Genomic DNA, 12895 nt, shown 5'->3' with positions numbered 1-12895 from the left:
GAGTTTAAGGACTACATAAACATTCAATTCAGCGTAAGAATCCTGAGACTCCTTTTATCAGAAAAATAGCTAATTCCTAAATTATATGGGTCTGGAGTTATCTCAGCTTGAAATGGGGGCGGCTGTACAAACTACAATACATATTGATTTATATAGCACGACAGCTGAAGCTGTAACAAAGCACTATGGAAAAAAAGGCAAATGCTGCCCCCTCGTGGATGGGAAAAAACATTGCTATTGGTCTGACCAGCGCTTTATTGGCACCCTCCGCAAGAAAAACCAAAACCCCAACAAATTCGGGAATGCTGCTCCCTGTCGTGCTTTTCAAGACCTGAATAAATTCAGGAATGGCAGTGAATGAGTTAATTTACCGTATTTTCCGTTGTGTGAGGCGTACCCAAAAGCCTTAATTTTATTCGAAAGATGACCCTGCACTTATACGCCAGTTCACCTCATATGTGTAGTGATATTGAACCGCAAAAGGTCTCGCAACTGCTTTCTGCAACAGTAGACTCCTTTTCCCCCATAGAAGAAGTAGTGCGTGGTGCATGCTGAGGTATATTAAAGAGCGTTTAATTCTCTTAAAATTACTTTCCATGGTGGATTTTTTTCCCTCAATTTCACCATCATTTTCGTTTTTTTGGGGGGCACAATCATTAGAAATGGAAAATTGTGCTTTTTTTGTGCATGTTTTTTATTTATTGTCTCAAATAATTTTTAATCTTTCTCGTTCATTCCTGAAAATTTTAAAGCCAAAATATTCCATTAAATCCCATAAGAAACATCAACATTTTAAAGAAGGAAGATTGGTAGTCTGAAATTTTTACTTATTATTGTATTGGCAGCCCGGTAGTCGAGTGGTGAGCACGCTGGCTTCACAGTGCAGAGGTTGTGTGTTCAACACCGGGTCCCAGCATCCCTGTGGAGTTTGCATCTCCCCAGGTCTGTGTGGGTTTTCTCTGGGTCCTCTGGTTTCCTCCCACATTACAAAAACATGAATGGCAGGCTGATTTACCGCTTCAAATTGTCCCTAGGTGTGAGTGTGAGAGCGAATGTTTGTTCGTCTTTGTGTTCCCTGCGTTCTGCTGGCAATTCAGGGTGTATCCCGCCGAGTGCCAGAAGACGGCTGGAATGGGCGCAAGCACCCACGTGAACCTAATGAGGATAAAGTGGTCTGGAAAATGGATCGATTATTGTATTGTGATAAAACTCCCTGGAATATTTTTGAGCTCATAAAAATGGAAATAGCACATATACTATTCTGCAATCTCTATTTTCATGTTTGACATCAAAAAAGGAAAATTATGGTGAAATCTGACTATTTTGTTGACATTCCATTTAGCGCTGCACCAGATTTGGCCCCTGGACCTTAACTTTGACACCTGTGGTCTAATAAGTGCATAACATAACCCCAGACTCTACTGTAGCGCCTTATAATGCGGTGCTCCTTATATATATGGAACATGGAAAAATGTAATTCATTTGAGGTGCGCCATAGAGTCCGGTGTGCCTTATAGTGCTGAAAATACGGTATATCTGAGGTCCAGGGAAGGCTATTACTGTACCTCTTTCCGTCAAACTGTTCCCACTGATTTACCGTACGTGTATTATATTAACGTGGTGTTCCTGACTGGGTTATTCAACAACATCTTAGATGGTGAACAGATGCCTGAGGAATGGAGACGAAGTGTAGTCGTGCCCATTTTTAAGAACAAAGGAGATGTGCAGAGTTGTACGAATAACAGAGGAATAAAGTTGATGAGCCATACAATGAAACTCTGGGAAAGAGTAGTTGAAGCTAGACTAAGAGCAGAAGTGAACATTTGTGAGCATCAGTATGGCTTGATGCCAAAAAAGAGTACGACAGATGCAATGTTTGCTTTAAGAATGCTGATAGAGAAGTACAGAGAAGGTCAGAAGGAATTGCATTGTGTCTTTGTAGATTTGGAGTATGACAGGGTGCCCAGAGAAGAGCTGTGGCATTGCATGAGGAAGTCTGGAGTGACGGGAAAAGTATGTCAGAGCGGTGCAAGACATGTATCATGACTGTAAGACAGTTGTGAGGTGTGCTGTCGGTAATACTGAGGAATTCAAGGTGGAGGTGGGACTCCACCAGGGGTCAGCTCTGTGCCCCTTCTTGTTTGCTATGGTGATGGACAGGCTGACAGACGATGTTAGACAAGAATCTCCTTGGACCATGATGTTTGCAGATGACATTGTGATCTGTAGCGAGAACTGGGAACAGGTGGCGGACAAACTAGAGATGTGGAGATATGCCCTAGAAAGGAGAGGAATGAAGATCAGTCGCAGCAAGACGGAATATATGTGTGCGAATGAGAAGGATCCTAGTGCAAGAGTGATGCTACAGGGAGAAGAGATAAAGAAGGTGGAGGATTTTAAGTACTTGGGGTCAACTGTCCAGAGCAATGGAGAGTGTGGAAAAGAGGTGAATAAGCGTGTCCAGGCAGGCTGGAGCGGCTGGAGAAAAATGTCAGGTGTGATGTGTGATAGAAGGGTTTCAGCTAGGATGAAAGGAAAAGTGTATAAAACCGTGGTCAGACCAGCCATGATGTTTAGACTGGAGACAGTGCCACTGAAGAAAAGACAGGAAGCAGAGCTGGAGGTAGCAGAGCTGAAGATGTTGAGGTTTTCTTTGGGAGTGACCAGGTTGGATAGGATCAGGAATGAGTACATTAGAGGGACAACTCATATTGGAGGCTTTGGAGAGAAAGTCAGAGAGGCCAGACTGAGATGGTTTGGACATGTCCAGAGGAGAGAGAGTGACTATATAGGGAGACGAATGCTGAGCCTTGAACTGCCAGGCAGGAGACCGAGAGGAAGACCGAAGAGGAGGTTTATGGATGTGGTCAAAGAGGACATGAAGGTAGCTGGTGTGAGAGAAGAGGATGCACAAAACCGGGATAGATGGAGGACATTGATTCGCTGTGGCGACCCTTGAGGGAAAAAAGCTGAAAGGAAAAGAAGAAGTATTATATTAACATGGGTGTGAACATTATTGGGATTGCACCGAAACTTTGAGTAAAACCTATTACTCTTAATCATGTCCCTACACAGTCACTTCATGCATATACCATGTAGAAGTTTACAGATTAATATGAAAGCAGACAACCCCCGACGTTGGCGTGTTAAAAATATCCAATATAAATGTTAATTCAATGTTGTTGACGGCGACACACATTGTTTTCAAGCTGGAACAACATCTCATATTTGGCTGAGATGGAATATATCTCCTGCTGATGATGATTACATTTTGTGGCATGCAAGAGGAGGGGTGTTTTTTTTAATATCTTTTATGCAAATTCCAAATGATGAATAGTACGTGATTAATGAAATACTTAGACACGTTAATGCATGCAGCACTGAGCAGGAATGACTTCAACTCTATTGCGCTGTTAATTATCGATGCAAGATGTCAATATTGCTTTAAATTAAATAGTACCACAAAGGTCAGCAACTTTCAACCCCTGCTTTTTTTACTACCTGATAAAATGTCCAGTGTTTACGCCGCATGCTCGGCTAAACTGTAACATCTGTTCAGTGTGTTGAGCGCAATTGTCTTAACAGGACAGTGTCACCTGTTTAAAATATTCATGAGATGTCACAGATATTCTCAATATTTCATATTCATATGGTCCCATTCACGCACAATGTTACCTCTGCACCATTATTAACTCATTCACTGCCAGACGTGCAAAAAATGCGTCCACTCCAGTGCCAGGGTTTTTGTCATTGGCACTCGAATTCCAGGACCCTCAGAATATTGAGTTTTAGGACTACATGCAGCATTAGAAACCTTAGACTTTCTTCTTTCAGCAAAAAAAGAGTTAATTCCTAAATTATATGAGTCTGGAGTTACATGATCTTTAAATGAGGGCAGCTCTTCAAATTTATTTATACGTATTTATACTTGATACGTATAGCGCTTTAACAACAGCTGAAACTGAAACAAAGCGCTAAAATGGAAATGCTGCCCCCTCGTGGAAAGGAAAAAAATAATGCCAGAGGTCTTGCCACCGCTTAACTTCACACAGGACCCAAGAAAGAAAACACAAAACCCAAACTAATTTGGGAATGGCACTCTACGTCATACTTTCAATTCCCGAATACACCCATGAGTTCAATGTTATGGGTACACAAATAGTCCTAATACAGTAAAGTCTCGTTATATCGATATTCTCGGGAGTCGGAAAAAATATCGATATAACCGGACTATCGATATATCCAATCCTGCGGCATGTAAATTTTCTCCTTGCGTTCATAGAAATAGTATCGTAATAAGCAGTACTATCGATATAACCGATATCGATATAACGAGACTTTACTGTATATATTTTATGAGGTGTGCAAACTAATATCAGTCCAGATTTTTGGGACATTTCCTCACTTATGTGCTACTTAGTAAATGTTCCGTCTGCCAAGATACTAACAAGTCTGTTAGGGCGCATCAGACAGGCCGCGTGTCGCTGAGGATCGGGATAAGTGCAAGGGTTAAGCAGCCAAAGTATTGATCTTGTGTCAACTGAAACCATTTCGTCTCCAATATATTGTTACCTCAGGCCATAAGAGGATGGAGTGACACGGGGTGGGCGGGGTGGTGAAGACAAAAAAAAGTGAATGAGTTTCCATCAGGTTTATGGATGTGAGGCCATATGAGAGTGACACAGCCGGTCTTTGTGCCTTCAGCACAATAAGCATTAGCAATATGGAACTTGCAAGCACCAAGGTCATTGAGTGAAAAGCTTATTCTGGTCAAGTCATCATGCAAATGCGAGCTAAGGGTTGTCATTGTTGCATTTTCTCGACGATAGCAACACCTCAGATGATTAATGATGGTGCAGTGAAGTAGGAGGCGCAAGCTAATATTGGAGTTTTCAATCGCTGACAAACAAGCGAACCATTGCTGAGTCAAATTGCCAACGTCTTTGACTCATGTACGTCTTTGAGCTGTTTTACCAAATGGATCTCCAGGGCGAGATGCAACGGCAGTTTTAGCCTTTTAATCAATGCCCCCCCCCGGTGTTATTATTCATATTCATATCCATCTCAATTGATCTTTCTTTACTTTCAAATATGTCGTTTGAAGTGCTTTGCTGAAGTGTAAATGACTTCATCAACAAAATATGGGGGGTGAGCCAATAACTATTTGTTCAGTCTACTGTGCACAGACGATACTGTTCCTTAATTGGAAGGATGTACAGCAAATAAAAAAACAGCTTTTCAAAATAATGAATTTCAAGGTTTGAATTCAGACTCGTGCCTTCACGTGTCGTTTGCATTGGTACCATGCACATAATACTACTACTACTACTACTACTACTACTACTAATAATAATAATAATAATATGTACCTACCTTCGATTTTTAGCTAGGTGATAAATGTTTAAATGTGCTCTCTCTGAGCGCTTTTGTTAAAAATGCTATATTGTCCGTAATTTGTCTTTCTTGATGTCAAGATGTCAGTAATAGACGGATGGAAAATAAAAAAGTTGAGACGACAACGATTAGCCCAAAAATAGAAAGTCAACGTGAATACTAGGAGCCTTTCAAAACAAAGTAACACTATTTTTCAGGAAGGGTGTATAAAATATTTGAGGATAACTCATACAGCTGTTGGTGATTCAGTGAATCAGGACCTGTTGTTTGATTAGATGAAAACCATGTGGGGAAACACATATCACTAATGTCAAATACTTTGTTAAACCACATAATCTTTCCGCAAAAAAAAATTAAAAATACAGGTACCGTCCGACTTACAACCGGGTTCCGTTCCGACCAACCGGTCGTAAATCGAAATCCATTCAAAATGGCCGACACGAAGGTTATACTGCAGGATATGTCAATCTGTCAATTTTTAAGCAACTTTCAATCAATCAATTTTTAAGCAACTTTTTCTATTGAATACTGTTATGTACCAAACTGTTTGCAGTTCATTTATGAATTGTATACCTTTTAATGTCATTTTTATCATTTTATATTTTATCTTATATATTTTTTTTATTACTGTATATACCAAACAGTTTACAGTTTATTTATAAATGTTATACCTTTTAGTGTAATTTGTAATCATTTTATATTTATATACTGAGTGTAGTCACGCGGTAGATTGCTGTGCAAGAGTGAGATGCTGGCTGGCTGGCCAAAATTGCAGAACGTGTTGCCGGGCTGCTTGCGCGTTGCGGTGCTAGGTGTAGAATTAAAAAAAAAATTGGGTCTGGCGGTCATGGTCGTACATAGGTCATGGTCGTGCGTACGGGTGGTCGTAAGTCGAATCGGTCATAAGTCAAATGTATACTTTATTGTCAAAGTTTGCTTTATTGTCAAATCTGGCATGACATACAGCACAGAAGAAATTAGTGTACAGACTGTGCATACAGTATACAGTCAAACTTCGGTTTTCGAACGTCTCCGTTCTCGACCAATTCGGTTTTCGTCCCAATTTTTTTGTTGTTGTTAAACTTTGTATTTAATTTTTTGTATAAACAGTTAGAAAAGGGAAACCATGGTCATGTTTGAGCACATTGAACATCATCTGTTCCGGATATCAAAACAGAACAATCGTCACATAACCATACATCACAGAATTTACATCGCATAACCATCTCGATAAAATGTTTTACCATTCTTGCTGTTCTGCATATGTAATGTCCCGTTCACTGTGGCCTAAAAATTGTTTAAAACCAAAAATCGGTTCTCGACCAAACTGAGCGCACCTGAATGCATCACTGGACAACCCCCCCCCCCCTGCTTCTTTATACGTCACTTCCTTTTGTCGCGTCTCATTGAGACCGACACATTATTCTCTTTTAGTGTTCCTTTGTGAGCAGGTGTGTTTGGATTGTTCAATATTAAAATAATTTTAAAAAACAGACATTGATTTTGGTTTTCAGAATCAGAAAATCAGAATCAGAAAACCTTTATTCATCCCACAATGGGGAAATTTCAGACATTGATTTCGGTTTTCGACTAAATCAGTTTTAGGAACGAGTTTCTGGAACGGATTATGGCTGATAACCAAGGTTTGACTGTACAGTATATGTATCAGAATTGGGTTACTGTAATTCCAGTTCACAGTAGAGACATTTATAATCCTTTTACTTTTTTTTTTACCTTGTTCTTGAAGTTCGTTGGAAAGATTTAGGTTATCACTTTGAAAACTTTTTTAAGTGAGCAACATGGGGAATCTTTGGTGAACAAGTTATGACTGGGGATGCACCTTCATCTCCAAGGATGACAGAAAAGGTGGGAAACTTCCACGATGTGTGTGCAGCAAAAAGATGATAAACCACCTTAAGCGCTTTTCTGAGAAAAAGCCTCGAATTGCATGTAAGAAAAGCAAAATTGCAAAGCAAAGGGGGATCATATTTTTTACGATCTTGACAGTCGCGTATTTTCTCAGCGGCAGTACATTAATAGGCATCGGCGGCTTAAGCCATAGAAGCGTGGGTGCGTGTGGCAGTTGGCGGCAACCGATGAGGAGGCGGGATGGTTAAGACGAAAGGGGGATAGGGATGTAAGGGATTTGCGGGAGGAAGTCTGGCTCAATAATAAAGTGTGTAGAGAGGAGTGCAGCGTGGCGGCGAGCGAGAGACCGGTGACCCAGAAAGCGGTGACACACGCCAAGCATCTCTAGACGCGATGTCACTCAAATAGAAACAATTAGTCCAGATCTTTGGAATGGAGGCTTAATTCGACCGAGCTGGCCAAAGCCGATGGCAGCCATTTTGGGTGGGTGGCGAAGATGTTGAAGATTTGAACTACCGTATTTTCCGGTGTATATGGCGCACCCAAAAGCCTGACTCTGTGCCTTATATGCAGGTGCACCTTATATGTGAAGTTATATTGAGGCACAAAAGGACTTGGAACTTCTGTCAGCAGCCATCGACTCAATTTCCCCCTTTAGAAGAAGTAGTGCGTAACCCCAGCCTATACAGGTAACATCTGAGTTATGACCTGGTTCCGTTCCGACAAAACCGTGCTAAGTCAAACGGCCATAAATCGCAGAACTCCTATACGACAGGATAGTAAACGATGTCAATCTGTTGTTTTTAAGCAACATTTTCCATTGCATTCTATTATATACCGAAATGTTGACAGTTCATTTATAAATGTTATAACTTTTAGTGTCATTTTAATCATTCTATATTTCGTATTATCAATCTTTATTACTGTGTCGGCGCACACGCTTTCTGCTGACCCAAATACGCACGGCTTCCCACGCATGCGAGCTTTCCAAAAATCGCTCTCCCTGTTAACGGAGAAGCCAGAAGAGGTCACCTATCTCAAAGAGGCGGCGGCACCGACTGTGAGCCCACCCGCTCCGCCTTGGCGACGGTGGACACGTCGACCCCCCCCTTCCCCGATTGCTGTGCTGCTATGCTGGAGAAATTTGTCGTACGTGTTTTTTACGAAACAGTGTATTTTGTATCATCATTTTGTGCAGAGCTGCTCCGGCAAATAAACGATATTCTCACATTCGGATTGACAGCTGGGGGCGGGGCCACGATCTGCTCAAAATGATCCCTTACAGAGGATCTTATTTGTTGTGAACGGTGCGTTGAATCCGATTGAAAATGCAAGTTGGGTGTATCAGTGCCACATGTGATCTCATTGACGCCCCGGTGCCCCATTTTATTTTGACTCTTCGAGTGGGTGATGACGTATAAATCCCGTCCTACGAGGCTTCGGCATAACCACGTGCGTTCTGAGGCTCTGGGTGGCCACAAGCGTAATTGACCCATGCTCTGAATCGCAAATTGTTTACTCAGCACATGCCTTGGAGCCTCGGCTCAGTCGGGCATATCACTAGTAGGCAAAGGACACCCTGAACTGGTTGACAGCTAATCGCACGGCCCGCAGAGGCGAATAAGCCATCTGCGCTCATACTCGCATCGAGAGACAATGTAGCTGGTTCAATCAACCTGCCATGCATGTTTTTGGGAATGTGGGAGTAAAAACGGAATACCCAGAGAAAACCCACCCAGGCACAGAAAGAACCTGAAATTCCACATAGACCATGACCTCTGCACTCTGGGGTCGACGCACGAACCACTCGCTTCATCTCAGTTGAGATATTTTAAGCATTACATTGATTCATTAATTCTTAATTTCCATTGTAGTCCATAAAGGAAATTTTATTCCACCGCGTGTCGCAAGTTCAGTTTTTTGCCGAGGTGTGAGGTTGACTGAGTGCCCTAATTATTCACTTTTTATTCAGGTTGCATTTCAGGTTCGTTAATATCCTTACCTGGACAGTGTTGCTGTTCTCTAATGTACCAAATTTTCTCTGAATCTGCATTTTTTTTTATAATGGTGACTTGTTCTTTTGTAATAATGTCCAGAAATGTTATGTCATGGCTGCTAGCTGCCCTTACCTTAACTGCTGTCTTTTGTCTTCTCTTCTCTTTTTCCCTTCATGTTCTGTGCTGACTTTTACGACACTTTTGCACCTGTTTTTGTTTCTTTCTCTTCCCATCTACGTGTGTCTCTCTTATCTGATTTTTGTTTTCCGGGGAGCCAGCGAAGGGAAGCTGGTGGTCCTGTCTTTAGCCATCGGTGTGGCCGAACAAGACGACTTTGCCAATATCCCTGATCTGCAGGAAACACAGCAGCAGCAGCCAGTCCTGCCAGCTGCTCAGGAGCCCCCCCTTGAGAAGAGGTACCAGAGAACGTTTTGAGTGCGTGTGTCTTAGGGAGAGTGCAGAAGATGGCAAATGACAGAAAAGGCAAGAGTTGGATCTTAAAGAACGAGCTTAGCAATGAGTTCCGTTGAGGAAAGTCTGGGTTTTCTCGTGGTGACTCACGACAATTAAATGTGATAAAGACCGTAGCTGAAATACCACCGCAGATAGACACCAAAAGAGATAATAGGGCAACCACACGCAGGGAAAAGATGGCTGCCAATTTGAAGTGGAAAGGCAAAGCATTTTGAAAGTTAGCTGTAAAAACAACAATTTTGAAGAAATACATATCAGATGATGAAAAGGTTTCTTCAGCTATCATCTGTACTTTTCACTCCTCATCCGAAAAGCTTCATCAGTGAACTAAAATTGTGCCAGTAGCTCTGGCCCTTTATATATACTGTATTTATTCGACTATAACGTGTACATTTCTACCTAAAAAATAACTCAAAAGTTTGGGTGTGCGTTACAAACGAGGCCTGGGAAAAAATCTCATGTATATTTAAAGAACAACCGACACCATTTTTTTGTTTCCTAACTGACATCAGAAAAACGTTTTATAGCATCTAAAATACCCAAAACACGCAGGCTGATATTTTTAGGCAAATGCAAAGCACCAATAAAAATGAGTTAAAATGACCTCGGAGATGGTGAGTTTCAGAAGGTCCTGCCCCCTTGTTCGTGACATCACTCCAAGACGTCTTGCCTTGCTCTAGAATCAAAACAATGCCTTCAGATTCGGAGAAGATGCTTTCTTGTTACTCATCCAGTTATGAATATGATTCAAATAGTTCCCAAGAGTTAAGCATAAATGTTTGCAATCGATTAAAGAAGTCCTTCTGTATCAATTCGAGCCGTCAGGATTCGAATGTAGCGTCCCGGAAAATGCACAAGATGGCGCCCAAGCTCCCGTTGAAAATGGGCTGATTTGTCTGCTGGGAATTTGTGTCAACTATTATCAAATAGTAGTTTTAGTGTAACACACGATTCACCATCGCGTTATGTATGTTTTCCTTCTAATTTCACCATCGACACAGATCAACACGAAGTTTTCAGACCAAAGTACCCAAAATGCATAGTGTGTCGCTTTCTCGGTCAGGGGCGTTCCTGACGTGATGTCACGTTAGGAATCGTCACCAACTCAAAAACAAGACTTTCTGAATATTCAGCGCGAGTCTTAAAACGTAAAATATAGCTATATGCGGTGGAATATTTGTAAAATACGCTCAGTAGAAGTCATTTGAAGTCATTTTACAAATTATAGACACAAGTTGTCCGGAGGCGTCGGTTGTCTTTAATGCTTTATCCCTTCCAGGAGGGGGCAGCATTTCCATGGCTATTCTCGCCATTCAGTTTCGATTCTTGGAAAGACCCGGATCATGCGCATTCCTTTTTTTTATTATTGATTACCATTTCTTTAGCTACGCTTCATTTCCTTTTCTCGCGTCGCCCACACTGAAACGTGAGGATAAGCATTGCTGTTTTCCACAATTACCAATATCCAGAGTTTCTATTCAGTGTTTACATTGTCATTCAGTATTTATATTGTCAATAAATTATTTTTATCACAATGCTTGGTCTGAGCCGAGAAAAAGTGAAACAAAATGTTATACCGATTTTAAATTGAAAATTAGGGGTGCGTGTTAGACACGTGTGTGCGTTATTCTCGAATAAATACATATATCCCTAATGTCCAGAGGTGGCGGTGCCAGACCTCTGCTTTGATGGGACACGAAGCTAATCTGACTAGCAGAGGACTATTCCCTGAAGCTAATCTGATTAGCTTCGTGGAATAGTGCTCTGCTCCCCCCAACTTTAGAGCAGGGACCTATCAGAGCAGAGATCTGGCACAGCTACCTATGGATATTCTGGATATATATATATATATATATATATATATATATATATATATATAAGGCCAGAGCTACCAGCACAATTTTAGTTAGCTGATGAAGCTTTTTGGATGAGTAGTGAAACGTCTGACAGATGGAAGGACAGATGAAGAAACCTTTTTAATAATGGACCACTCCTGAATGACGTATAACATCAAATGAGGGATTATTTGCCCCCATCGGTGTTCCAATACATTTTCTCTCTTCATTTCAACCAATGAAAATGAAGGCCGATAATCATCTCCTGTACCACAATGACATTCTCCTCCATATTGTCATCACCTTTGTTGCTTGTCATTTCACACCTGTCACCCCCTATAGTTAGCACATTTTCTTTTGTATTTTCATGCTTTTATTATTCTCGTCTCTTCATCCACTGCCTTTTTTTTGCCTCATGCTCATTAGCTGCCTTCAATCACCCTCTGCTGCTCGACGAAATCTGCCTCTGTAGCTCTACCAAGGGCCCAGAGAGCCTTCTCATTATTCCACAACATGTTCATCGCTTACATAAATATGTTGCTATAAATAAACCCTTTCCTTGCCTGCCACCTCCCATATGAGAAGCCAAAAGATTTGCACTCATCTATGAGGATCTATTCCAGTCATCTCCCAATATATTTGGATTTTTCTTGCATTCTATCTAGTGTGTGTGTGGATCAGGAGGGTAAGAAGCATTTCAAGCATTACAAATTACAACATCGGTTTGTTCTTGTAAAGCAAAACGCTTAAAGCGCACAGCGCCTCTGTTGTGCATGAGTGTGGTCAGTTTGAGAGCTTTTTGTCCCCTCTCTCAAGCACAGTGAAATTGTATCCTTGGCACAAGTAGCGCACGTTAGAATTCCCCCTCCGGTCTATTAAATTTCTTTTTAACCTCACTTCTGATTGTGTGACAAATTGGAGACAATTTGGAGATACATGATGTGACACGCGCCTTGAAATGGCGTCGTCGGATGAACAAATTTTGGTTATTCGTCACACCAATTATGTCTCGCTCGCAAGTGTTTCATCAGCGTGAGACCTTGAAGACTAGAAACGTAAACTCTTTTACGACAAAAAGTCCGCACGCAGTCGTGAAACAACACGATGGCCTTTAGAATGCCAACGTGACCTCAAATGGCTTTTTTTTTTTTGCAAAAGCTAAATACTTTAACTCATTCACTTCCGGACGTGCAAATATGTGTTCACTCCTGTGCCAGGGTTTTTGTCATTTTCACTCAAATTCCAGGACCCATACAATATGGAGTTTTAGGACTACATAAACATTCAGTGCGGCATAAGAAGCCTGAGACTATTTTCTTACAAATA

The 12895-nt window shown here is 41.3% G+C and overlaps 1 protein-coding gene across 4 annotated transcripts in view; it reads left to right on the top strand.

Annotated features, from left to right (window-relative positions):
- syt7a (synaptotagmin VIIa) overlaps positions 1–12895 on the top strand; it is a 135066-nt gene that overhangs the window by 84786 nt on the left and 37385 nt on the right. For 3 of the 4 annotated variants that reach the window (XM_088996361.1, XM_088996364.1, XM_088996363.1), the window contains one exon: positions 9539–9676. The exons of the other annotated variant lie outside the window; for it this stretch is intronic. In XM_088996361.1, the coding sequence (XP_088852487.1) occupies positions 9539–9676 (138 nt within the window). The remainder of the gene's footprint in view (positions 1–9538; positions 9677–12895) is intronic. 4 annotated transcript variants of the gene reach the window in all.

This window comes from Hippocampus bargibanti, linkage group LG05, assembly GCF_051943395.1.
Source record: "Hippocampus bargibanti isolate YZ-2025 linkage group LG05, ASM5194339v1, whole genome shotgun sequence".
Lineage (NCBI taxonomy): Eukaryota > Metazoa > Chordata > Actinopteri > Syngnathiformes > Syngnathidae > Hippocampus > Hippocampus bargibanti.
This window is presented reverse-complemented; position numbering and strand designations above follow the sequence as displayed.